General features: G+C 41.4%; 1 protein-coding gene across 7 annotated transcripts in view; it reads right to left on the reverse strand.

Annotated features, from left to right (window-relative positions):
- ADAMTS9 (ADAM metallopeptidase with thrombospondin type 1 motif 9) overlaps nt 1–25,154 on the reverse strand; it is a 182,617-nt gene that overhangs the window by 139,720 nt on the left and 17,743 nt on the right. For 5 of the 7 annotated variants that reach the window (XM_034658604.1, XM_034658603.1, XM_034658598.1 and 2 more), the window contains exons 4-11: nt 14,881–15,170; nt 12,688–12,771; nt 12,468–12,583; nt 11,537–11,577; nt 11,322–11,427; nt 6,814–6,960; nt 5,446–5,587; nt 4,368–4,463 (exon numbers count right to left, since the gene is read on the reverse strand). In XM_034658604.1, coding sequence (XP_034514495.1) covers nt 4,368–4,463; nt 5,446–5,587; nt 6,814–6,960; nt 11,322–11,427; nt 11,537–11,577; nt 12,468–12,583; nt 12,688–12,771; nt 14,881–15,170 — 1,022 coding nt within the window. The remainder of the gene's footprint in view (nt 1–4,367; nt 4,464–5,445; nt 5,588–6,813; nt 6,961–11,321; nt 11,428–11,536; nt 11,578–12,467; nt 12,584–12,687; nt 12,772–14,880; nt 15,171–25,154) is intronic. The other 2 variants (XM_034658601.1, XM_034658602.1) reach the window with 1 other exon arrangement.

The raw sequence follows: 25,154 nt of genomic DNA on the forward strand, positions 1-25,154 counted from the left end.
TCAGTAGGAAAATGGTAAACATTCGCACAGCTCTTAGTATTGGTCAGCACCGTTCTAAGCATAGATATATATTAACTTAGTCCTCCTAGCACACTATGAAATAGGTACTCTTTTTTTTTTTTAAGATTTTATTTATTTGACAGAGAGAGAGACAGCCAGAGAGAGAGAGAGACAGCCAGTGAGAGAGGGAACACAAACAGGGGAAGTGGGAGAGGAAGAAGCAGGCTTCCAGCAGAACATGGAGCCCGATGCGGGGCTCGATCCCAGGGACCTGGGATCACGCCCTGAGCCGAAGGCAGACGCTTAACGACTGAGACACCCAGGCGCCCCTGAAATAGGTACTCTTATTACCCCCATTGCTACAGAAAAGAAAATGGAACCACAGACAAGTTGATGCCAAAATCAGTAAGGGGCAGAGCTAAGACCAAAACACAGACAATCTGACTCAAGTGCACACTCTTCACTGTGACACATGCTGCCTCCCAATTGCAAGCAAATGGGGAGAACGATTTTGGTACATAAACAAAGAAAAAATTAAAACAAAAGCAAGATTAGTGACATGGTTAGGTGAGGCTGAGACTCCCAAGTTGTCCACCCAATATCCATTCTGTCCTTTATCCTTGGAAACAGAATCTGTATTTCCCCAGATCCTTGTACAGTTAAGAGTGGTCGAAGAGATGTCAGCAGACTTCATTGGGTGATATTTCTGGGAAGGTCTTTTTGCCCCTTTGTCCCCTGCGCCTTGGCTTCATTCTGCCTGGAACTCATACTTGATGGCTAGAGTTGCTGCAACTATTCTATAACCTTGAGGATGAAATCCATTTGCATATGATAAGTGGAACAGGAAGAAATTAGAAACTTGGGTCTCAGATTTGTGGAGTGGCCACAACAGTTCCATAACCTGCCTGGTTTTGAACTAGTTTCTTTTTGTGTCAGGAAAAAAAAAAAAAAAAAAAGAGCCAATTTGTTTACATTACTATAATTGGGTCTGACCTAAACAAAATTCCTAATTAGTATTCAATTGGGGTCATAGCAGATGACCCTCAGATTCAGCCCTCAAATCTTGCGGCTAGAAACACATTTTATAAATTCTACAAAGTAACAAGAAATTCCTATACTTCTAATTTAAAAACTGGTCTGCAAATCAAATATTCCTTACTGATATGACCACTGATGGGTAGAAAGAGAAGGAGAAGAACCTTAGAATAAGAGGAAAAGTGCCTGAGGTGACAGAGGCTGGAAATCAGGACTTGGGAGATATTTACCAAGATAATCTATTTTACCAGGCAAATTTGACGAATAATACTTAACGTACTGGAATAGCCACTATATCATAACAAAGCACTAAGTGGCTGGTGGGGTCCAAGCCAAAATATAGCCAACCTTTTCTAAAAGCATTCAGAACCATTAAATGGTATTTCACCTAAACACATCCTTTTTAGGAGGTTGGAAGAGGGACTTGGAGGTCAATTTTGTCCCAAGGAGGCTTGAAACAAAAGTTTCAAACCTCAGACTCACAAACAGGGTTAAAATGAAATGTTAATGGGTTTAACAAGAGAATGGAGAAAATAAAGAGAATTAGAGTCATTCATCAAAATAACATTGTGTCAGCAGCCCAAGACAGATCACTGCTGAGGGAGCAGGGCAGAAAGAAGAGAAAGAAACAAAAAAATTAACCCCACCGCCAAAGGAGTCAGAACTGGCTGGAGAAAAGGAATATGGTCTTACTGCCAATTCCAAGAAAACAAAACAAAATGGAAAAAAAACCCCAAAATAAAAAACAACACAAAGAATTTCTATGCCAACAAATCCACCATCTTTGGCATTTGCAACATGCATAAATACTCTTCAGGGAAATAAACACACATATGCCCACATCTTTAATAAAAGCTGCTAGACTTGGCCACTTTTTCTAAAACAGAACTGACAGCGTACCTATCATGTTCTCTGCATAGTTGCTTTCCTGAGAGTGTTCTGAGCCTGCCGTTTGGAATGCCTTGAAGTCTCTCACTCTTGCTAAACAAGCGTTCATGGAAAATGACTTCTGAAAGACCTCCCAAATTTCCCCATCCCTCAGGTATAAGATTACCCTGCAATCCCTTATCTTCTGCTTCTGTTACAAAAACAGAAGATTAGAAAAAGATACAACAGACATCCTCCCAAATTCTTCTGTGTTCCAGGGTTGAGCGGAATACCACACTCGTACAGTGAGCTACTTGGTAGCCTGTTCACCGCAATTGCATGCAATAGAATTCACGTCATCCTATTACTGAAAATTCTTTGTTACGGTTTTTCCAGCAATAACATATATCAGAAACAGACGTAGTAGGTGGGTGCATCAGACTGGCTAAGAGCCATAACACAAGACCAGTGATTTTTCTGAGATCAAAGAGAATCAATTTAAGTAATACGGTGGGCTGGCTCAGACTCAAGCCAACTAACCAAGTCATCAACTAGGTACAGTCTGTTGTCATCTTGCATCAAATGCTAGCACCTGTCTGGGTCACTGTGCTCTAGCAGGACTCTGAGGCCACATCATCATTTCGTAAGAAGGAATGAATTCTTAATGGCTGCCATGGAAACCTGAGAGCCATAATCCCACTCAAACCTATGATCTTCGGGCCATCAACACGCTGAGTTAAATGTCCTACAAAAAGTGAAAAAATTCACTCCGGCTAAGGAGATCTGTTTCTCTTCAAGCTAATGAAAGGTGCAAAAGCTGTTGTGCCCATGTTTGTATATAGTTTTAATTGGTCTGTTATTGGAGAAAGCTGTGTTCTCAACTGCTGAGGTGTCTGCCATCAAGAAGTGAGACAACGAGCTGACTCAGTCACCAAGTAAGTCAAGTATAAAATCAGCTTCATTGCAATTTTTAATTTTTTGTACTGAACTTTATAATTTTTCAAATAACATTCACACCCTCCAGCTCATGTAACTTTATAACCACCATGTCAGGTGAGTAAGGGAGCCACTAGTCCTCCTGTTTGACCCCTGAAGACTGAGGAGCTCAGTGAGCTTGAGGCACAGCCATTACAGTAGACAAAGCAGAGGAGGAAAATGGGGTGGGGAGAGGCTGGAGTGTGGGGACACTGCCCGCACGAGCTGAGTGACCTTGGGCAAGTCACTTCTTTTTTTGTTCCCGCTCTATAAAATCGGGGAAGGAAGAGTTAAAAGTCTTTCACTTCTGAGGCCCCCTTCCATGGGAACATTCTGAGTGCTACTCATTCCTCCAAAGGGGAGGCAAACAAAGTAAGACGAGAACAGAATATGAGAAGTGAGTAAAGTGAACAACGGGAAGATGAGAGAATAAAGGGAAAATACATGTAAGGATGACAAGAAACTCAGAATAGAGCCCAGGGATTGCATCATTGGTGAGTGAAGGAATGCCATTTGCCATAAGGATGAAAAAAAATATCAGGCTTAGATCTAAAACTTTTAGCAGTCAGTGTTTTGGGGTGATGATGATGACGACAATGATATCACTACTATACTAACTTTTTATTTTTTAGATGGGTACCAGGCACAGATGTTTGTACTAACCATACTCCTAGGTGTGTGGGGCACTGTTATTTCTGGGGTGTGTAAGTAGCAGATTTTGTTTGGTTAGTAACAAAGAAGTGGGAACCATTATAACCAACTCAGAATTTACATTTGCACATAACCCAGGTGACATCCCAGCTCCTTAACGAGACCAACACAGGCTGGGAAAAGCCTGATATCCCAGTAGTGAACAAAGAAAGTTCACTGTATTTCTGTGTTTCCTTGATTTTTAAAATTTTATTTATTTTATTTGAGAGAGAGAGAGACAGAGAGAGAGCATGAACTGGGGGAGGGGCAGAGGGAGAGGGAGAGAATCTCAAACAGACTCTGTGCTGAGTGCGGAGCCCAACGCAAGGACTCGATCCCACAACCCCGAGATCATGACCTGAGCCGAAATCAAGAGTTGGATGCTTAACCGACTGAGCCACTCAGGTGCGACTGTGTTGCCTTGATTTTAAGATGCTCCATCAACTTAAAAACAGTCTTCCATGACCACCCCCAAATGAGACAGAGAGAAGAAAAAGAAGCACTGTCTCACATTAAACTAAAAAAAGTGTGTCAGGATTTCAAGAATGTTAAAATGAAACGAAGGATGTTTTCAAATTGAGGCTAAATGCTAGCTCTGTGTCTTGTATCAGTATTACACTATAACGTGAGTTTTCACAATTTTCAAAAGTAAAGTCGAACCTGTCCCCCCCCAAAATACTACACATGTTAAAACACACTGCATCAGCTTACACTCTGAACAACAGTGACTAAGCCGACAGCCAACATTTTGCCCATTTCTGCTGCCCCAAGACAAAATAACAGATTGGGGTGCTACTTGCCTTTCCAGGCTCACACTCGGTCCCGTCTGCCCAGGGCGTGTGCTGAGTTTGGCATACTCCATCCACGTTATTGCACCAGAGTCGTCTACACTGCATCTGTTCAATTCAGTTAAACAAGTCAGTGACAATGTGATTAGATGATATGGAACCAGCCAAGGACTGCTTTCAACTAACGTTTTGCCAACAAGATAGCATAGGTTAGAAAGGGATTTTTTTTCCCTTGGTATGATGAATGATAAAATATGCCAAGGGCTACAGAGAGCAGCCCATGAGACACATTTCTGTGCCTGGTAGGACTTCAGGTGGTGTAAAAGGGGGATGTTTGCTATCATGAGTAACAGGGAAAGGAATATAATCATGAGTAAGTTTCACTCAGAAATTATTATTTCCATGGAATCACTGTACTTTCCAATTCACCATGCTATCTCTGAAGTCTCTCCCACCAAAACAACCAACCAGACACCCACAGGAAGAGAATGGGGCACCTCAGAGAGGCACAGTTTTGTCCATTTGCGTCCTGATAACCACAGGGTCCAAGGGCCCACAACACACCGACTAAAATACCCCACACCCACCAGTGGAGCTAGCTACCACCAGAAATGATTTCAAGCCCCACGTGGCCATAGGGCACAGCCCTGACAAGCTAAAACAGGGAAACAGGTTTGTCTCATGAATGACCTTTACCGAATCTAGAAGAGTCCCTGTAATAAGGGTCACCCAGACAAGTCAGCGGGGATGAAAGGAGATGAGGAGAGGAAAGGGCCGAGCTGTGCCATTACCAGCCCTATAACCCTGTCCTCTCTGAGCATCAGTGTCCCAGGTGTAAAATGAAAATGATCATGACATCTTCGTTTGGGGCCATGATGGCAGTGAAGTGAGAACGTGCGGTGAGGCATCACCTGTGAGCACCGTCACTACTGATCAGCGTCATCACTGTGACTCTTGCCATTAACAGTCAGGGGACCATTCTCCACTTCGCCACCAGTGGTTTATGTGAGCGTGAGAAGCCCGTGGAAAACTGTGAATTAAAAACATCCAGGATCAATGGACAAGGGCAGAAGTGGCCCCCAACGCTTACCATATATGGGCACACCTGAGAACCTGGTCCAAAAATCAATTCACATTGTTTATTCACGTTGTAAAGGAGGCCGGGCAGCTGGTGAGGCAAAGGGTAGGGTCTGGATGCAGGTTCATTAAGCAAACACTCGCCGTAACCAGTGCTGTGGAAAGCAGAAAAATACAGACGGTGAGAGCAGTGATGAGAAGGGGCTGTCAGAGAGTCCAGACAAAAGTGAAAGCCATGCCGCCATTTTAAAGGTAAAGAGGACAGTTCCTTATGGCATGGGCTTTATTCTTTACGTGCCAGGCTAGTGTTCAAAGGCTGAAGCTCTATTTCTGGTGTGTGCTTGTTAATGGAACTCTGGCTCTCCGTACAACACGGTCAGTAGGAAACAGGCAGCTTTTATAGGATTTGTCGCATTTCAGAACAATTATCTATTTATTTTTTACCCTCATCTCCAATAGACTGTAAGCTTCTTAGGGGCAAAGATAGTGTCTTTTTCATCCAAGCATGGGGCTCTAAACACCACAGCAACAGGTCTTTAGAAAATGTTTGCTGAGTAGATGAGTGAGTGAATCAACAACTATAAGAAGAAACACTTCAGGTCATCTGGTTAAAAAGAAAAACAGCAACTCTCCAGTTCTTTGACTTTTCTGCAAACACCTCTTCTGGAAAATTCACACCTGGTGAGTTCTGATTAATAAGTCCCCTCTTCCCTGTGGTTGGAGAAATATACACCCAGTGACCTTGGACAATCACTTAACCTTTCGTACATCTGGGAGAGAAGAGCAATAAATCTGTGACACAGGGATATTGTATAACGTAATTGGATCTTTGAGCTGCCTGGCAGGAAGCTTAAAAAACAAAACAAGAAAAAGAAAAAGAAAGAAGGAGAGAGAGAGGGAGGGAAAGAGAGACAGAGAAAGAATGTTCTCAATTCAACAACATGGTGGTCTATGTGCTTTTCATCCACCCACATAACCCTCTTTGGGGTCATCTCACTACCCTCCCATTTTTGGAGCCAAAATTACTAAGTCAGAACCACATAAATATCTGTGGCTTTCCCTCATCGTGTAATCACGTTCATGGGCTCTCCCCTAAAACCCGAACAGACTTCGTAGCTTAGCTGAGAACGAAGCCACATTTATATATTCTCTTTAAGACCCAGGCCTTTTCTTGAGCTCAGTCTGTACTCTTCAAAACTCTGGCCAGGAGAGAAACTGCACAGATGTCAGGAGAGTATTTTTTTTTACCTCCTCCCAGGAATGTCAACAAAAATAATAACTGCAAAGGAATGCTTGACTCTACATTTTCTTTCCCACAATGAGTTCACTACACGGAGACCAGACACTAGAAGCCCGGGCTCAAAGAAAGTTTAAGTCTTACTCTAAAAACTCAGTGATATATTTTCGACTACATTTTGACCACATCCAGGGGTTAGTGTAGAAGTTCAACGTCGGAGCCATGACGTGCTGGGGGTTCTTGACTCCGTCCTCCTTGCACTTGTTGCTGTCATCATGAGGCATGTTAAACCTAGAGCCAACGAGACAGAGACAGGAACTTCAATAAACACCAAAGCACCGAGCTGGTATCACTGCTTCAAGAAGGTATCTGTCTCAGAGAAAAATGTTAACCGCCCTCTGCATTGTGAATAGGAACCCACATCTTGCAGAGCAGGAGAAAAATGCCTAGGTGGTTCAAGATGGAGTGGAGCAGAGAACGTAATTCTCACCCGATTTAATACAACGTGCCTTTAAGGTATTAAAAAAAAAAAAAAAAAAGACGTACAGTGGCCCATTATCTGAGTTAAGCGTTCTTTTTGGAATTGCAGACACTCTGAGCGTGCTGTAGTTGGTGCTAGAATACAGTAGTTGGAATTCCTAACAGGCTGTTAAAGGCCAATTTATAGAGTCAAGAATTTGGCAAGTTATGATAACACTGTGAATATAGAGAGTCCGTCAAGTGTCAAAACTTGAAGCCAAAAGCTTTCTAATAAGAGGCTCGCTATGGGTCTTGGCAGCTCCTCCTTCTGGGTCAGGTTGACAAATGATAGAGCCGTGTAGGTCTATCATTATAAAGGTATGTGAAGTTCGTGCACAATAAAACCCATTAAGGAAAGCTGCAAGCATGGAAACCAGAAACAAGCCAATTCAATTGGCTTAACGCAGACAGGGCAAATAGTTTCATACTTCTTGCCAACGCCCACTGATTGGTACTGGCTTCCTAAAAAGCTGGGCACAAAGGGAGTGTTAAACTAATCCAGGTTCTGCCCCGAGAAAAGGCTGTGATGGAGTGCCAACGTCCTCTCGGGTCCAGGAGGGAGCAGCAGCATTAACACATACTTGCCATTCTTGGCTTCGCCAGAGGAAACAGGGGGAAGAAATGATAGGAAGCATTTCTCAATCTAGAAACATCAATTCTATGACCCACATGCCATTCTCAGCTCTGGTAACGAACTCAGAGGGGCTGTCCTCTCTGGATGACTCCCCACTCACAAAATTGGCACATGTGGCTAATTCTGCATTTAAGGGGGAATCCCCTCTACCAGTTCATCTTGAAACAGGGAAATCAGTGAGCCAGACAGAACTGTGTAGACTTGTTTCACATGCATCTAAAAGCTGGGAAAAAAGCCTGTGAAGCCCATTCCATTCATTTCTCTTGGGTTAGGTTTTCTTCTTCTAAAGCAACTTGGGCTTCTCAATAACTGTCTGATGGAATAATTGCCAGCTGGAAATTACAAGATAGAAACACTTTATCGGTCTAGGTTAAAATGAACAGTGGTTCTTCAGGCTTAAGAGTCCATTTTCTTAAAGGAATGACTGCCCCCGTTTCCCATTCCCAGCTGCAAAGTCAGTGTCATACCTATACCAAGAAACCCAACACAAGCAACACGCTCAAACCTTAGGTGTTTGTTTCTCTGTGGTGCAAAGGAGCTGGTGTTTACTCATCACCCCCACCATGCCTAGGTAAAATCAAGTTTATTTCATCACATGGACAGAAAACTTCTTTTCATTCAAATGTCAGGCACATTTGCTCACAGCAGGGGCTAGATAATAATATTCACTGAGCGCTTCACTAGAAAATAATAACCAAGACTTCTTTTGCATTCACAATGTACCAGGCAATATGTTAACTGTGTTAGATGCCTTATTTCATTTAACTACCTTATGTGAAAAGATCTATTACTACCTGTACATTTTATAGACGAGAAAATACGAGCTGTAAAGAGATTGAATTACTTGATTAAGGTCACGTGGGTGATGGGGTGAGGGAGCTGGGATCGGAAGCCACTCCAGTCTGATTCTAAAACCCCCGTGTTTTGGAATATATATAAAGCATATTCCCTCCTGTTAGACAAATTGTGGAAGATTTGTAAGGAAGACTGTGTAAGGATCTCTGTATCCAGGAGAGATTCAGTTACTTCCCAAATTCCTCCTAACTCAGATTTGGTGCATCTAGAAGCAGGTACAAGAAGGGAAGGAGCTGCTTTTGAAGCATCCAATGATACTCAACAAATACAAGATCAACTGCTTATGTTATCGGTCGTGACTGTAACAACTTAGTGTTTAATTTTTAAAAAGTTCATTAGAAAATATGCTAAAAAGTACTGTAACAAATTTAAAAAAAGATATTCATTTTCTGTTAAATATAAGCAAACCTAATTATATGAGACAAAGCACCAAAACAAAAAGAATTCACTAACAGGCCAGAAATACACTTTTGTTTAGCTAATAACTCTCATCATTCACCAATTATGTCATTTTCAAAAAAATTTCCTGATACCTTTGAGATGAGGTGCATATATAGCAGCCCCATCTCATAGCGAGAGAAACAGCAAACATTTTTCTCAAGTCAAAGAGAACGCAGAATTAGAACAATTCAGTCCAGAATTTGGGTATCTGGCTCCCAGCTGATTTCCATGTTAGGGCTGATACCCCAATATTCCATGCTTGTACCCCAACATTAACAACTAGACTTTAAGCAATTTAATACTGTTAAGGTCGTTTGACAGGGAAACACTGTCTGCCATGTGGTGATTACGAAGTTTAAGGGAGCTAATGTAAATAAAAACTTCTAGACCAATGCAAACGACATGGTTTTTGTGGGGGGAGATGTTTGTTAACTGTACAGAACTATACCACTGAGGCTCCTCTGTGGCTGAAAATAGTCCGTTTTTGCTAATCAAAATTCTCACTTTCCTTAAAATGTCAATGTTAGACTGGCTGTCCTAAAAGGAGTTTATAAGCTCTTGTGAGGACGAAATTAACAGGAAATTAACTATATTTCTTTATAGTATACCTTTCTTAACCACAGATTATGGGTAATTGTTAATCCGTTAATCACACAAACTCTCACTCTTTGAACACATTCCTATCTCTAACTTCCCTCATTCTGATCTCTTGAGGCGGGAATGGCTGCCTTGTAGAAATGCCACCCTATTCTCCATAGTCAAATCTATACCTCCTATTTAAAGGTCTAAAGGAATTTACTAGACTTTATGAAAAACAAACAAAAATCCCCAAAAGATTCTATTAAAATCAGTTTGGGAAAACTGAGTTAAACAAAATTAAGCAGTTTATTTTAATACAGAACTTGTCAGAGCCTTTACTTTATGTCACTGAGACTTGTGACTCTAAGCAGGGCTAGACCAGGAAGAAAAAAATGTTTAAATTACTTGATTATAAATCTCCTTTTCTCCCCCCACAGACCATCTCTTGGAATTGTGTTGGAGCCCTTGTGTATTGGGAAACACTGGTGGGACCAGTTTTCAAACTGAGCTCCAAGAAATCCTTGAGTTTCACAGAAATATTTCAGAAACCAAGAGGACACAGAGGAAGCTGACTAAGCAGGACTCTGGCCCACCACAACTGTTCAATGAAAGTCGTGCTTCTTTTGTGCTATAAATATTGGGCATCTGATAATATTTCCATTGGAGAAAAGAAAACAGGTATGCTCTTAAAATATGCTTGAAAGTTACTAGTTTCAAAATACACCCATTATATGTTGAACTAAATTGGAGATGCCTCTATGTACACATCTTGCTTTACTTCTAGAACAGCATGCCACACATAGGTGCCTTCAAAAAGCGTTTGTTGAAAAAAAAGCTTGCTTAATAGATTATTTACCTCTAAACAAGGTTCACAGTGGCATGTAAATAGATATACAACTATATCAGTGACACCTTTTGAGAAAATTATTTTTAAAAGATATAGTATGAGTAATTAAATCATTCTAGAAAGAAAACAATGCAGATCAAAAATCAGAATAATTTCTAGTAAATTTACACGATTTCACCCCACGTTCTAGCTATGCTCTATTTCTAAAGAACAAAAAGGAAAAGCCAATTTCATAAAAACCACTAAGTGACCATTGTTAGGAAATGTTTTCTTCTCTGTATCTTTATTCAATCTCTTCTCTGAAAGAGGGACTTCACTGTGCCCAGGAGCTAAACGTCTGAATGAAAGCCTTGTCTATCTATAGTCAGGAACAATCTGGATTTGCGAAGATCTTGTGAACCAGGGCAATGAAGGGAGACCCTCCCAGATAAAGATGTTACTCAGGAAAGTTTTCTAAGCTAATAAATGCTCTGCTTCAGTGGGTGGGCTGGAAAGGCCTCATTCCTCCAATTCCCAGCAGGAAAGGAGAAGACTAGATGTTGCACAGAAAATGTGTGCGGTTAAACCCAAGATACACGTCAGCTATGGCTGAAGAGGGGGCATGCACTATTCAGCTTTCTAGAGTCAACTAGGTTTGAGGCTCTTAAACCCTGAGATTTCTATTATGACTTAAGAAGTGCCTTACACTCTCTCAAATCGAGGGGATACTCATGGATGCGAAGGAAGAAAAGTTTTAGGTCACCCGGAATTAAATGAAAATACGAAAAGGAAACATACACATGGCCCAGCTCATGGGCTATTGTGAAAGCCGTACTCAATCCGCTGTCTTCACTAATAGAACAGCTTCTGTAGGGATCACAGATGGTTCCCAGTTCAGCAAGACCTGCTCAAAGGAAAGAAAAGAGGGATTTACTTGAAAAAGCAATTGTGGCTTGGAATAAAAACATGAAGAAAACTGTTGCAGCCAGAGAGGACGTGCACGGAGGACTCACCTAAGGTGTCACATTTGTCATGAGCTCTGCAGATATCCTGTCTGAAAGCAAAGCAGACAAAGCCATGACAACACCAAAGAGTAAATAAACACAAGTAAACACCTGACAGTCTTCTAGACATTCACAACAGCACCCACCTCGCAGGCGAGGAGGTTACAAAGAGCAAACTGACAAGGCTGAGCATTTGTAACCCAAAAAGCTTGGGAACCAGTGACGTGAGGATTAAAGCTACATCAAGAGGGCTTCTTCTGCCCCAGAGAAAACCTCTGCAACCTGGGCTTTCCCACCTACCACGATTCTAGTTTCTTCATGAACGTTCCTGAGAAGGCTCTATATGCCTCTCATGTCCGTTCATGTATAAGGAAGTGACTGTGACTATCCTGAAGGTGGCCAGTGGGAAATACAATTAGGACGGCACTTCTCATTGTTGCCCTATACTGCATTTCAAATATCTTTGAGTTTGTCACTACCGTGTAAAAATTGGCAGATTTCACTTAAAAGAAAAACCTGGATTTCTGACATCTTGCAAAATCACAGAAGTTGGCGACGCTGGATGCCTTCGTGGCGTGGGAACAACCAGCTCCATATGAAAACCAGCTGCCTTTGGTCTGACGGCGTTTACCGCTCAGCCCGCCTGACACATCTACTTGCCTACTTGGCACCTGTTGTCTCGTGGTTCTCAATCAGGGGTCATGTTGCTCCCCCACCCCCAGAGACATTGTCGGTTGTCGCAACTGAGAGGAGAGGCTGCTACCGATAGGTAGTAGGAAGAGACCATAGATGCCGCTAAACACCCTGCAAGGCATAGGCGGCCTCCAGTAGTGCTGAGTTTGGGAGCCTTGTACTAGGGGCTGGCTACCAAGAATATGTGACCTCGTCCCACCAACATGACTGGAAACTGAAAGACTTGAGGAATGAGAAATCCATCTACCTCGTTACAAGAACAGCGGTATCATGCTGGATTCCACCTGCAGAGTTCTTTGAGTGTTGCCACTGGCAAAAACTTCTTAAAGTTGTCTGGGCATTAAAAGAAATGGAAGGTCCTTCCTAAATGCAGAAAAGAATCATGATTGGCCCATTGTACCAACACCAATGAGATATGCCATTTCGGATACATTTACAAGAAAGAAGAAAAAAAAAAACTTGATTACCTGTTCATTATGAATCACAACTAAGTTCACAATAACAATATTAATTAAATTTCCAATACTTGGGTCTTTATAGATAGAGGCTACCTGCAACCGAGATAAATTTTTCAAGGTTAATTGTGAACTCTGTGTAAGAAATAAGCAATTCATTTCTTATGCTTGGGCTCCACCTCTTTCCACGTTTCACGCAAACATATGCATTTTGTAGCTTTGAATTTGCATTCATTCCACAAACATTTCTTAAAACTCTCTTTGAAAAATTCATAGACGGCAGTTTCAGGTAAGAATGAATCCCAACAAGTTTAAATTTCCAAGTGTTTTCCTCAGAAATTGCATTGCCATGCAACTCAACAGTTCTCTGTGCCAAAACACTGGATATTCACTTTTAATCAAGCTTTTTCATCCCAGCTGAAGTCCCAGATTGCCCAGTTATGGACTCTCACACTGACCACGTTTGCTAATACAGCCGTTCTTCATGTTTACCTCCCATTTGTGTTCTTCACAACCTGGTAACCCATTTGGTTTGGTTTGGTTTTCATCATTATCATTAATTATGGGAGCTAATGTTCATTGAATGCTTATTGTGTACGACAGCCTTGCTGAAAATCGCACATGCATTTGCATTTAGTCCCAAGAGCAAAACTCTGAGCTAGGTATCACAATCTCTGCACGAGAAGTGAGAAAATAAGGCTCAGAGAATTTAAGTAACTTTCCCAAGACTAGACGGCACTGACTGGCAGAGCCAGAATGTTCAACCTACATCAATTTGACCCAAAATCTAGGCTCATAACTGAAATTCTTCTGAAAGGTCTGAATTTATGGGCTGGAAATAGACTTGAGTCTGGGCAAGTTGTGATTAGGTTTTCTTCTCCCTCTTCTAGGACAGGAGAGGGCTGGGGCCCATGGGACTGAGCTTGGGGAAGGGAGGCAAGGGTGGGGAGTGCCAGGGTGAGGAGTGAGGTAGGAAGCACAAGGGAGTGGTTCACAGCAGTGAGGGGGAAAGAAAAGGAGAACCACAGGCCAGAGAGAGGGAAGAAGAACTCTTAAAGCATAGGTCCCAAACATGGTTGCTTTTCACATTCTTTTGGGGGAATTTATTAAAAGTAGGTTCCTGTTCACATAAACTAAGTTCAAACCATTAGAATAAATGCTGTGTTGAGTCTTAAAAGGAGTGAGAGTAGATTGTATGGGCTGTTATAGAACAATCTCCAGTATTTTTAAAAGAAAAGAACAATTAGTAAAATAGCGTATTAGAATGTTCTATTTTGGTTTGAGAAATGTTGCATATGCATACAGATTTAGTTGTGTTGTCCAATATAGTAGACACTTGCCACATGTGACCACTGAGGACTGGAAATGTGGCTTGTCTAAAATGAGATGTGTGGTTGAATGTAAGACACATACTGAATTTTAAGACTTCGTATGAAAAAACTAAAATATCTCATCAGTAATTTTTGAAATGACAGCATTTTGACAGAAATTAATATACATTATTAAAATTAATTTTACTTGTTTTTTAAAATTATTTATGTGGTTTGCATTATATTTCCATTGGGCAGTGCTGGTTAGACACATATGCAAAAAAACAGTGGTTGCCTCTGGGAAGGGGCCAGGGTGGGTAATGACACTTCTTTTTCATGATTAGTCTTTGGTTCTGTTTGATTTTTCTTTTAATAAGGTAAATCTACTGATTTTTTGATTCAAAGCGAGAGTAGGAAAATATAGAGGGAGAGATCTATGGGTCTCATCCCAAGGCTACTTAATTAGACCCACAGCTGGCCGTGCAAGTGTAGATGTCAGGCAAAGAGCACCGGGTTTGGAAAGCAGACCATCTAGAGATCACGTGCAGTCTCTAAGCCACTTACTAGCTTCATAAGACCCTGGGCAAGTGGCCTACCTCCTCTGAGGCTCAGTTTTCTTATCTATAAAACGGGGGTGATGATCCTACCTAGCAGAGTTGCCAGGAGGATAAGAAATGATGCCTTTTAACTCCACGAGAATAAACACTCCATCCTGTCACCATTATTGTTGTTATAAAAAGGCAGCCAATAAATCATCTGACGTTCTCTTCAGTCACTTGCCTGAATCGTTGAAATGCCAGCCCTGAGAATGATCCTCCAAAGCACTGGGTGGAAACCCATCTCCCAATGGCACATTTAGGGACCTCATAAATCACCTTCTTTTGAATGTACTTACAATTGACATTAGAGTTAAAATATAGTGTTGAAGGTTTGTTCCATGGTATAAAACCATTTTGTAGTCCGCCACCACCATCACTTCTACAAACCGTGGATAGGATAAAAAACGTTTTGTTCTTCTGTGGGTCCTCTTTTCCCTGGTGCTGTCCGTCTTGTTACCATAGGCAGAAAGCGCCTTTGTTGCTAAGCTGCTTTTTAACACCGCCACATCATCAGCCAGGGTACGCCTCTCTCCCCATCTTCTTGTTCTCATTTTCCTCTTGTCTTTGCTGTGACTATTTCTGTGTTCTGTAACAAATCGGATGGCATGCATTATATTTCAAACCACTTCTCTTTCATATTAAGAATTTAATTTGCCACATCTTGAAAGACGATGCCTCTGCTGTCAAATCACATACAAAATCAAGTTCTACGCACTGCAGACTCTACGGGAGAAACTCAATCTGCGCTCTCATCTAAATGATGAAGGACTTGAAATTAGCTTCCCTGGAAGCTTCCATAAACGCTCACTTAAGGTATTAGGAAATCAGGCAAGAGTTTAAAGGAAACAATTGCCTACGACTCTTTCCATGTGGCAACGAAAGTCTTGCTGGGATGTAAGTGGTTTCCATTCATTGCTCTTTGCCATAGATAGAGTAAGGGCCAGCACAGGCACTGAGCTTTACAGAAGGGCAGTGGAGATGTTTCCGATACACCACTTCCGATATTCAATGAGATACAGTATAAAGAGGTCTGAGAGGTGGCTGGGCTAATAGACAATACAAAGGGACCCTAGAAAACGCATGACAAGGTATTTTTCTATTACCTCATGAAACCATTGTTTTATATGAAATGTAAGAATAGAATCACTGCTATTCATTGCCTCTGAATTTTGAATTACTTTAGTTCAGGGCTCAGTTAAGGAAGTCGATTAAACTCAGAGAGGACGAACAGGCCATCGAGGCTGTGATGTGGAATGCCGGATCGGCCCTGCTCATTCTGACTCTTGCCTAGCTACGTCCTCAGTGCTATACAACCTTGCTGCTCAAAGTGTGGTCTGTGGACCAGCAGCACAGGCAGCCCCTGCAAGCTGGTGAGAAATGCAGACTCTCCGGCCCCACTCCAGACCCGATAAATCAGAAGCTCCAGTTTAACGAGCTCTCCAGGTGATCCATATTCACGTTAATGGTTTGAGAAGCGCTAGTTGGGAATGTGGCTTGAAGCTTGTGTTGCTGGTGAAAATATTCAATTTCGAAGTCATCAACCACACAATAAACAGAATAAGCATAAAAATGCCTGCCCAAATAGGCTCTGAGTAAAAACAGAATGTAATCTGTTATCTTGCCTATCATCTCATAAATGTGCTTTAAAGTTTTAATGCCAGCAGCCTGTAGTCTAAAACAGGCAACAGAATTGTACAACTGACAAGTATGCTTACCTAAGATACAAAGAATAGAGTTTATGACACCAATAACCACCACCACAACAAAGGTTAAACCAGGAGTGGTTTCATATTTGAAGGGTTCAAATATTTGACCTTAAAAGCCATTGCTAAAACAACCCACTTAGGCCAGGATGTGTGTTTTGCCCAAGTTGAGTGTTTTAGCAGGTATAAAAATAGTGAAATCAGTCCACATTGTCAAACAAGTTTTATGTGGTCTAGCCATAGATCACATAACTAGCCCAAAGTCTGGTACACAGTAGGATTCAATATAATTTCCTTTTCTGCTGGTCTTTTTCGAGTATATCCATATATGTTAAACCCACCCAATATGGGTATTAGGACTGCCCATTTTTAAGTCATCAAATGACTACGGAATACATACTAATCAAGTACTTACTGTGGGCCATGTATTGAACTAAGTTCTTTTGTATATGTTATCTCACAATTCCTCTCAAAATGAGATAAGGAAACTAAATCTCAAAGAGATTGGGCAACCTGTCCAATGTCACAAAGCAGGAAGAAGTGGTATGAGGCATCAGACATGGGTTTGATCGGTGCCCTAAACCGTGTCTATTTGAGCAAGATTTCTCAAGAGCTAGGGATTGTAATGGGCTCATGGTTTGGTTACATCTCAACTGAACAAAAGAGAGCCTGTGGATATTTTCACAAAGACTAGCTTTTTACAACAGGTGTGTGGAGTACATGTTGAAAACTGCATGGTTTTTAATATATTAAGAAACAATGTCATTCATTTTATGAAAAACAAATAATCCTGTTTAATGTCTTCCATAAAGACTTAATATAATTATTATAAACAGTAAAGTTTCAAAGGTTTTAAAGTCTCTCATATTTTCCTACTTTCTATTTCATTAATTTGTGCTCTAATCTTTATTATTTTCTTCTCTCTGCAGGCTATAGCTTTGTTTTCTCTTCCTTTTCCAGTGTCTTTAAAAAAAAAAAAGATTTATTTATTTGAGAGAGAGAGAGCAAGCACAAGCAGGGGGAGGGGCAGGAGGAGAGGGGGAGAGAAACACAAGCAGAGTCTGAGGCGGGGTTTGATCTCATAACCCTGAGATCACATCCTGAGCCGAAACCAAGAGTCGGATGCTTAGCAAACTGAACCACCCAGGTGCCCCTTTTCCACTGTCTTAAAGAGGAAGGTTAGATTATTGATTGGAGATAATTCTTCTTTCTTAATAGAGCCATCAACAGCTCTAAATTCTCCTCAAGGCCCTGCTTTACCTGTATCCCATAAATTCTGGTATGTTCTATCTTCATGCTTATTCATCTCAAGGTATTTTCCAACCTCCCTCTTGACCTATTGGTTATTTTAGCATGTGCTGTTTACTTTGCACATATTTTTGAATTTATTTTTTAATGTTTTTGATTTTTAGTTTCATTCCACTGCAGTCAGGGAAGGTACTAAGGTACTATGCATTACCTCTATCCTTTTAAGTGTATTAAGGGTTTTTTTATTATGGACTAGCATATGATCTATTTTGGACAATGTTCCACGTGCACGTCAGAAGAATTTCTATTCTGCTGTTGCTGCGTAGAGTGCTGTATAGATATCTGGTGGGTGTAGTTGATTTATAGTGTCTTTCAAGTTTTCTATTTCTTGTTGAACTTCTGCCTCCCTGGTCTAACCGTTATTGAATACGGGATATTAAAGTTGCAACAATTAATGGTGAATTGTCAATTTGTCCCTTTATTTCTGTCAGTTTTTGCTTCATGTATGTAGTGCTCTCTTAGGAAGTGCATCTATATTCATAATGGTTAAATCCTCCTAGTGAATTGGCCCTTTTTTATTATAAAACATATTGATAAACTTTATCAATAAAGTAATGTGAAAGAAGCCATTCAGTATATGATTCCAGCCATACGAAATGTCCACAATAGGAAAATCAAAAGAGACAGAAAGTAGATTAGCTGTTGGAGGTGGGGCGGTGCTATGAGGGGCTGGTAGCTAAAGTGTACGGTGTCTCTTTTTCAAGTGGTAAAGATGTTCTAAAAGTGATGGCGATGATGGTCACATGTATCTGTAAATACACCAAAATCCATTAAACTGGACACTTTAAGTGGATGAAGAGTATGGTATGTGAATTTTATCTTGGTAAAGCTGTTTAAAAAAGAGAATATGTCACTTAGTTTGTGAAAAGAAATAATCTTTACTTAGGGTCTTCTATAAATATTTTGATTTATCAGGTTTAGTTAGAGAAAAGGACACCTACAGTGAGAAAACCACTCAGGAAATGCTGTATTCACTCTTTTTGACCACTCAGGGGGAAAAATATACTCTCAGAGACTCATCAGAGGGGACTTGTACATGGGAATATCTGAACGGGAATCCAGGCACTAACTAGAAACAAGGGTTACTTATTTAAATAGCAAAGCTGAAGAAATTCAGGCATTAATCACAAAAAGACTTCAATTTATAACAGAGAACAATGCATGTGAGTTCTGATATACCTGGAAGACATTTCATTTACAAGTAACCAATTTCAACCACATTATCCATTTTAACAGGCAACTTTTAATTTAACATTAAAAATAGCAAAAGCTTTAAAGAATCAAATATTCACAATGGCTACAAATGCATGAATATCTTTCCTGAGAACTGAAAATATAGAAATTATAACTTGTATACCTACTCGACTCTCTTGCTTCTGAATAGAATCTGTAACAACAGAGAATAATTTCTACCAAGAGACATATGGCATTAAGATAAAAAAGAAAGTCATCCACATTTCTCTTTAATGACCTTGAAGCATAATAGAATTGAGGCTAGTGTTTCAAATTTGCAATGTCACTTTGCTACTAGTTTTATCAGAATGGGCTACATAATGAAACATCACTCTGGTGGAAAGCACAGTGCAAATTGTATATTTTTGCTCTTCCTTTCTTTTTATTCCCCCACACATAGCTTTACATGTGTTAGTACTTTTTGAGATATAATTTATAGGGGCTCCTGGGTGGCTCATTTGGTTAAGCATCCTACTCTTGATTTTGGCTCAAGTCATGATCTCAGTGTCCTGAGACTGAGCCCCGCGTCGGGCTCCACGCTCAGCGGGGAGTCTGCTTGGGATTCTCTCTCCCTTTCCCTCAGCCCCTCCATGTCCTCTCTCTCTCTCTCTCTTTAAAAAGAGAGAGAGAGAGAGAGAATTTATATAACCATAAAATTCACCCTTTCAAAGGGTATAATCCAATGGTTTTTAACATATTCATAAAGTTGTGCAACCATCACCATGATCTGATTTTAGAATATTTTCATTGCCCCACAAAGAAACCCTGTACCCATTAGTCCTTCCCCCATTACCTTTCTCCCTCCAGCCCCTGGAAATCACTAATCTATGTTTTGTATCTATGGATTTGCCTATTCTGTCACTTCATACAAATGGTGGCCTTTTGTGACTGGCTTCTTTCACATTTTATTTATTCACTCTTTAATTGGTGGCCATTTGGGTCTAACAACTCAATTGAATCATACTGCTATGAACATGCGTGTACACGTTTTTACGTGCTTATGTCTGCATTTCTCTTACGTGTATATCTAGAAGTTGAACTGCTGGGTCATATAGTAGTAGCTCCACGTTTACCATTTTGAGGAACTGCCAGATTGTGTTCCAAAGTGGCTGCACTATTTTCTTGCCTCTTCTTAGAGTTCAAATATGAGGCTTAAAAATAGGAAATCATTCTTTCAAGGTTGTTCTCCTTTGAGGAGTCCTCAAAAATCAATTACATTTAGTTAACTAAATAACTTATGAGCAATCTGTCCTAGTTCCAATCTTAAAATAGCATTTTGAACAAAAGAAGATACACAGATGGCAAATAAGCACATGAAAATATGCTCAACGTCATATATTATCAAGGAAACGCAAACTAAAACAACATTAAGATACCACAACACATCAATTAGAGTGGCCAAAATCTGGAACACTGACAACACCAAATTCTGGCAAGGATGTTGAACAACAGGAATTCTCATTCATTGATGGTGGGAATGCAAAATGGTATAGTCACTTTGGAAGAGAGTTTGTCAGTTTCTTACAAAACTAAACATGCCATATGATCCAGCAATCATGCTTCTTGGTATTTGTCCAGAGGAGATGTTCACAGAAAAACCTGCACATGGATGTCTATGGCTAATATTCATAATTGCCAAAACTTGGAAGCAACCAAGATGTCCTTCAGTAGGTGAATGGATAAACTGTGGTAGCACCAGGCAATGGATTATGATTCAGGGCTAAAAAGAACTCAGCTAGCAAGCCATGTAAAGACACGAAGGAACCTTAACTGCATACGCTAAGTGAAAGAAACCAATGTGAAAAGGCTCTGTGCTGTAGGATTCCAACTATATGACCTTCTGGAAAAGGAAAACTATGAGGACAGTAAAAGATCAGTGGTTGCCAGGGGTTGGGGCACAGAGAGATGGATAGACAGAACACAGAGGACTTTCAGAACAGTGAAAATACTGTGTATGATATCATAATGATGGATACATGTCATATTAAGCACTTATCCAAATCCCTAGAATATAAAACACTATGAGAAAATCATAAATATAAATATGGTCTTTAAGTGATTATGATATAACTATATGATATAATCATTATGATATGTCAGTGTAGATTTACCAACTTCAACAAACGTACCCCTGGTGAGGGATGTTGATAATAGGGGAGGTGATACATAGGTAGGGCAGGGGGATATATGGGAAATTTCTGTACCTTCCTTTCATTTTTCTGTGAACTTGAAACTGCTCCAAAACCAGATTTAATACAAAAAAACTCACCAAAAAACCCCAAAAAGCATGTGATACCTCCAAAAATCAAATGCACATTTGCATCCAGAGAAAAATGCAGTATTTTGCTACTTGAACTGCTGCATGCACAGATAAGCACATTGAGGCATGCTGGACAGCTGGAAGTGGCAGTGGTGTGCTCCCTAAGGCCACGCCCTAGGCACTCACGTTGTTAACACTGAATGACAGGAAGATGACTTAATATTGGCTTTTACAACTGCTCTGGCCTTGCTGACCAGTAAGGAGAAGCAGTGATACTTACACCAGTGTTCCGACACTTCATGCTGGAAAGGGGAGCAAGCTTCAGGCCCTCTTTGACCTTGGGCAAATAACTGACTCCCATTCACCTTCCATTCTCCCACTTAGAAAGCTGAGTAAGAACACCAACTATTTCATAGGCCTGCTTTGAAGAATAGTTGGAGATCATGCATCTAAAATGTCCCCCACTTCGGAAGCAATCAATACATAGTGTCATGTTTTCTACTTTTTCCAAGTCATAAAGTTAGAACTAAAAGGAACTATTTCAGGGAGAGTGGCTGTGTAAAAATATTTTCCCTGGATTACAGTAACAATTCCAAAGATATAAACTGTTCATATTCTTAAATGATCTTTTCTTAAGTCACTTCTCTGGATCTCAGTTTCCCTGATCTCTTAAATGGGCATGTAAATTCCTGCTCCTATTTAAAGCGGTCTTGCGAATTAAATAACTGACAGAAAATTCCTTATATATTGGGGCACGTTGGTTAAGCTCTGGGTCTTGATTTCAGCTCAGGGCATGATCTCAGGGTCATGGGATCAAGCCCTGTATTGGGCTCCCTGCTCAACAGGGAGTCTGCTTAAGATTCTCTCTCTCCCTCTCCTTCTGCCCCTCCTCCTGCTCATGTGTTCTCCCTCTAAAATAAATAAATCAATCTTAAAAAAAAATTCCTTATATAAGTTGAATTTTAAAAATTATTTCTTGAACACCCGTTTTATGCAGGGTACTGAGCTAGGTAAGTGGAAACAAACAACAGCAATAAAGAAACAAAAATAAAACTCCAGGCCAATCATTAAAAAGAAAGTACGAAATTTAAGATGGTCTCATTATTGAAAACCTCATAGTAAAAAACAAAACAAAACAAAATTGTAATATTTGGTTATTTTTTGGTAAAAACATATTTTCAATGAGCTTCGTGTCACATTGCCATGCAATACAATGCACATTACACTACTAAATAACTGGAATCATTTTAGAAAATAACATCCAGGCCTTGTTATTCGGCAGTTACTCATTGAGAGTTTCACATCCAGCAGGGCTGGGCTAAGGTGATTCAAATGTTAACTTTAACAGTTGGGAAGTTAATTATTGCTCTCTATTTTCATAAGGTTTATCAAAATTTAACTGAACTTCCTCAAGGCACTGAGCCACCTTGTGACCTCCTGGTCCGAGTGGGCAGAGAAGTCACAGCACAGAACCGAAGGGAAGCCTGGCCCCCCTTCTGCTCCACCCTGGCTTGACAGCCAGAAGGAAGCTGGACAGGAATCTGAGTGGTTTTGCCCTTGGCTTCTGGACGCGGACCAGCCGTGGACCTTGGCTCTTCCCTAGTGCTACTCTAGCTGCCCCTTTCTGCCTCAAAGCCTCAGTTTCCCCATCTGTAAAATGAGGATAATAACAGCTCCTTGAAGGGTTAGCGGGGAGGATAAAAGAGACGGCACGCGAAATGCCCTCAAAGCGTGGTATGGGGGAAGGATCCATGAAGTCTTTAGAGTGATATAATGACTCGCTATTTCTCCACTAGTCATATGCAATCTATCCCCTCTGTAGGAATTAGGATGTTGATAGAAAGGTTGCTCACATAAAACAATGCTATTCCAGAAAGAATCTTGTCCAGGAAAGGAGGGAGGTGGGGGAGTGAGCTCAAGGATGCAGACCCCGTCCCTCTCCCTCATGGAACTCCCAGTCCCGGAGCGCGCACACTCGGGCTGACGGGGACAAGACACAGGCTGAGATGGAATTAGATGCAAACAAACGCCACCAACACTTCCACCGCTGCACGGCTCCAACAGCTGATAACGTGCAGGGAACCCAAAGTAGAGGCCGAGGGCAGCTCCCCGGGCTGTCTTTGTTCTAGTCAGATCTAAGATCTGCATGAATCAGGTATGTTCAGAGAATAAATGACGCCTTCAGACAGGGATTCCGCAGGAGAGAAAATGTGGTCTACTGCGATCAGAGGATGATGGGTAAACAAGCACAGGGTGGGAAAAAGAAAAAGAAAAAAAAAAAGGTAAGACATAAAAACAAAAATAGCCATAAAACCAATGAATGTTCTAATAATAAAGAACAATGAGTTTCCAGCAAGTGGGTGGGGAAGGAGCTGTGGTGGGGGAAGGGACTGTCCTATAAGAATGAAGACTCACCAACGTTTAAGTTTTTCCAGGGTCCTCAGTTTGCTAGCTTTAAAAACAACAATGAATCCCTGGTGCTCAGGAGGACCGTGCCACCAAACCCGTTTCTCTGTACACATAGGGAGCGCTAGGAAAAAACAAACGGCAGGTGCAGGGCCTGGTGATGCTCCACGTTCAGTTCAGTACGAGCAGGGAATATGTGCATGCAAGGGGCAGCCGTGGAAGAGATTTTGCTGAGACTCCTTTTAGCTGGCTGGAACGTTTATGAATGATGTTTCCCTGAGACTGGCTCATGGAACATGAGCCCAGAATGTATTTCTGAAAACAAATAATGGCAGCTTGCGAAATAGTCTGTGCAGTATGTACACCCGGGACTTTCTCCGTGCTCATGAGCACTTTAAGACCCCCAAGAAGTCTTGCAGGAAAGAAACCAGTTTACATTTGTTTAACCACTTAACTGGGGAACTGATGGGCTCTTGGCTGCTTTACAGGGCAGATAGGTGGTGGGGATTGACCCAGTCCGGGAAAGATAACGAGATGGAGAGAAGTGGATTGAGGGGCTTTCCTTTCCGGGGGTGGGGGGTGGTGGAGAGAAGGCGATGCCACTGGAAGAAAACTCTCGAGAAGCTCCTGCTAGCATTCAAGGGGCTGTGGTGGGTTGTGGGTCAGGCTGGTGGGCAGCCGGTCTGAGGGTCATCCCACCACTTCCAGGGGGTGGGTGCCTCCAGCCAGGTGGGGGGTCAAATTTGCTGACTCAGGCACTATACCCAAAGGCCCTGCTCCCCCTTTCTCATTCAACAGCTTGCACCTCACTCAACTAAAGCGGTAACAAGGGGCTGCCATCAAAATATGGCTGACACGTGTTGAGTGGGTTCCTCTGCGTCAGGCGCTCCTCTAAGCACTTGACATGGATTAACCAGATTACTCCTCATAACAACCCAATATGGTAGGGACTTTGATGTCCACTTCTAATTGAGGAAACTGAGGCACACTTGAACTAACTTGAGAAAATAGTTTAAGAATATTTATTTGAGGTAGTCTAACAAGCTGAACATACCCAGGCCTCCATTCCACTAAGAGGCCGTTTGGTTTTGGTATTAAGATCCTGCAAAATAGTCTTGTGGAAATGTTGGTTGTGACTCATTCCATCCCTCAGCAGTAAAGGGAGGGTGGCCTTTCTGGTGGTGGGGCACCAGCTGCCCATGGCCACCCCGCACTACCTGCAGCCTGCTTTTGATGGCCACCTCCCAGGCCCCTCTGTGAGGCAGCTTGGAGTCTGCTTGGCCAGCACTCTCCAGGAGCAGTAAAATGTGAACCACACACGGAAATTAAGCATCTCTAGTAGCACGTTTTAAAAACATCAAGAGGACCAGATGAAATTAATTTTAATAATATTTTTCTATTTAACCCAATATATCTAGAATATTATCATTTTAACATGTGGCACTAGCCACATTTCAAAGGCTCAGAAGCCACATGGGGCTGCCGGCTGCCATCTAGGAGGGTACATTCTAGGTGTTTGCAGAGTGAATACCAGATCCAGCAGGCTTATTCCAGATGAGTTTGGGCTTGGGACTCTAAGGGACCTGCGTTGAAATCCCAGTTTCCCCACATTCCATCTGTGTGACTTCAGGCAAGTCATTTAAGTTCTTTTTGCCTCAAT

The sequence above is a fragment of the Ailuropoda melanoleuca genome, chromosome 4 (genome assembly GCF_002007445.2).
Source record: "Ailuropoda melanoleuca isolate Jingjing chromosome 4, ASM200744v2, whole genome shotgun sequence".
In the NCBI taxonomy this organism is placed as follows: Eukaryota; Metazoa; Chordata; class Mammalia; order Carnivora; family Ursidae; genus Ailuropoda; species Ailuropoda melanoleuca.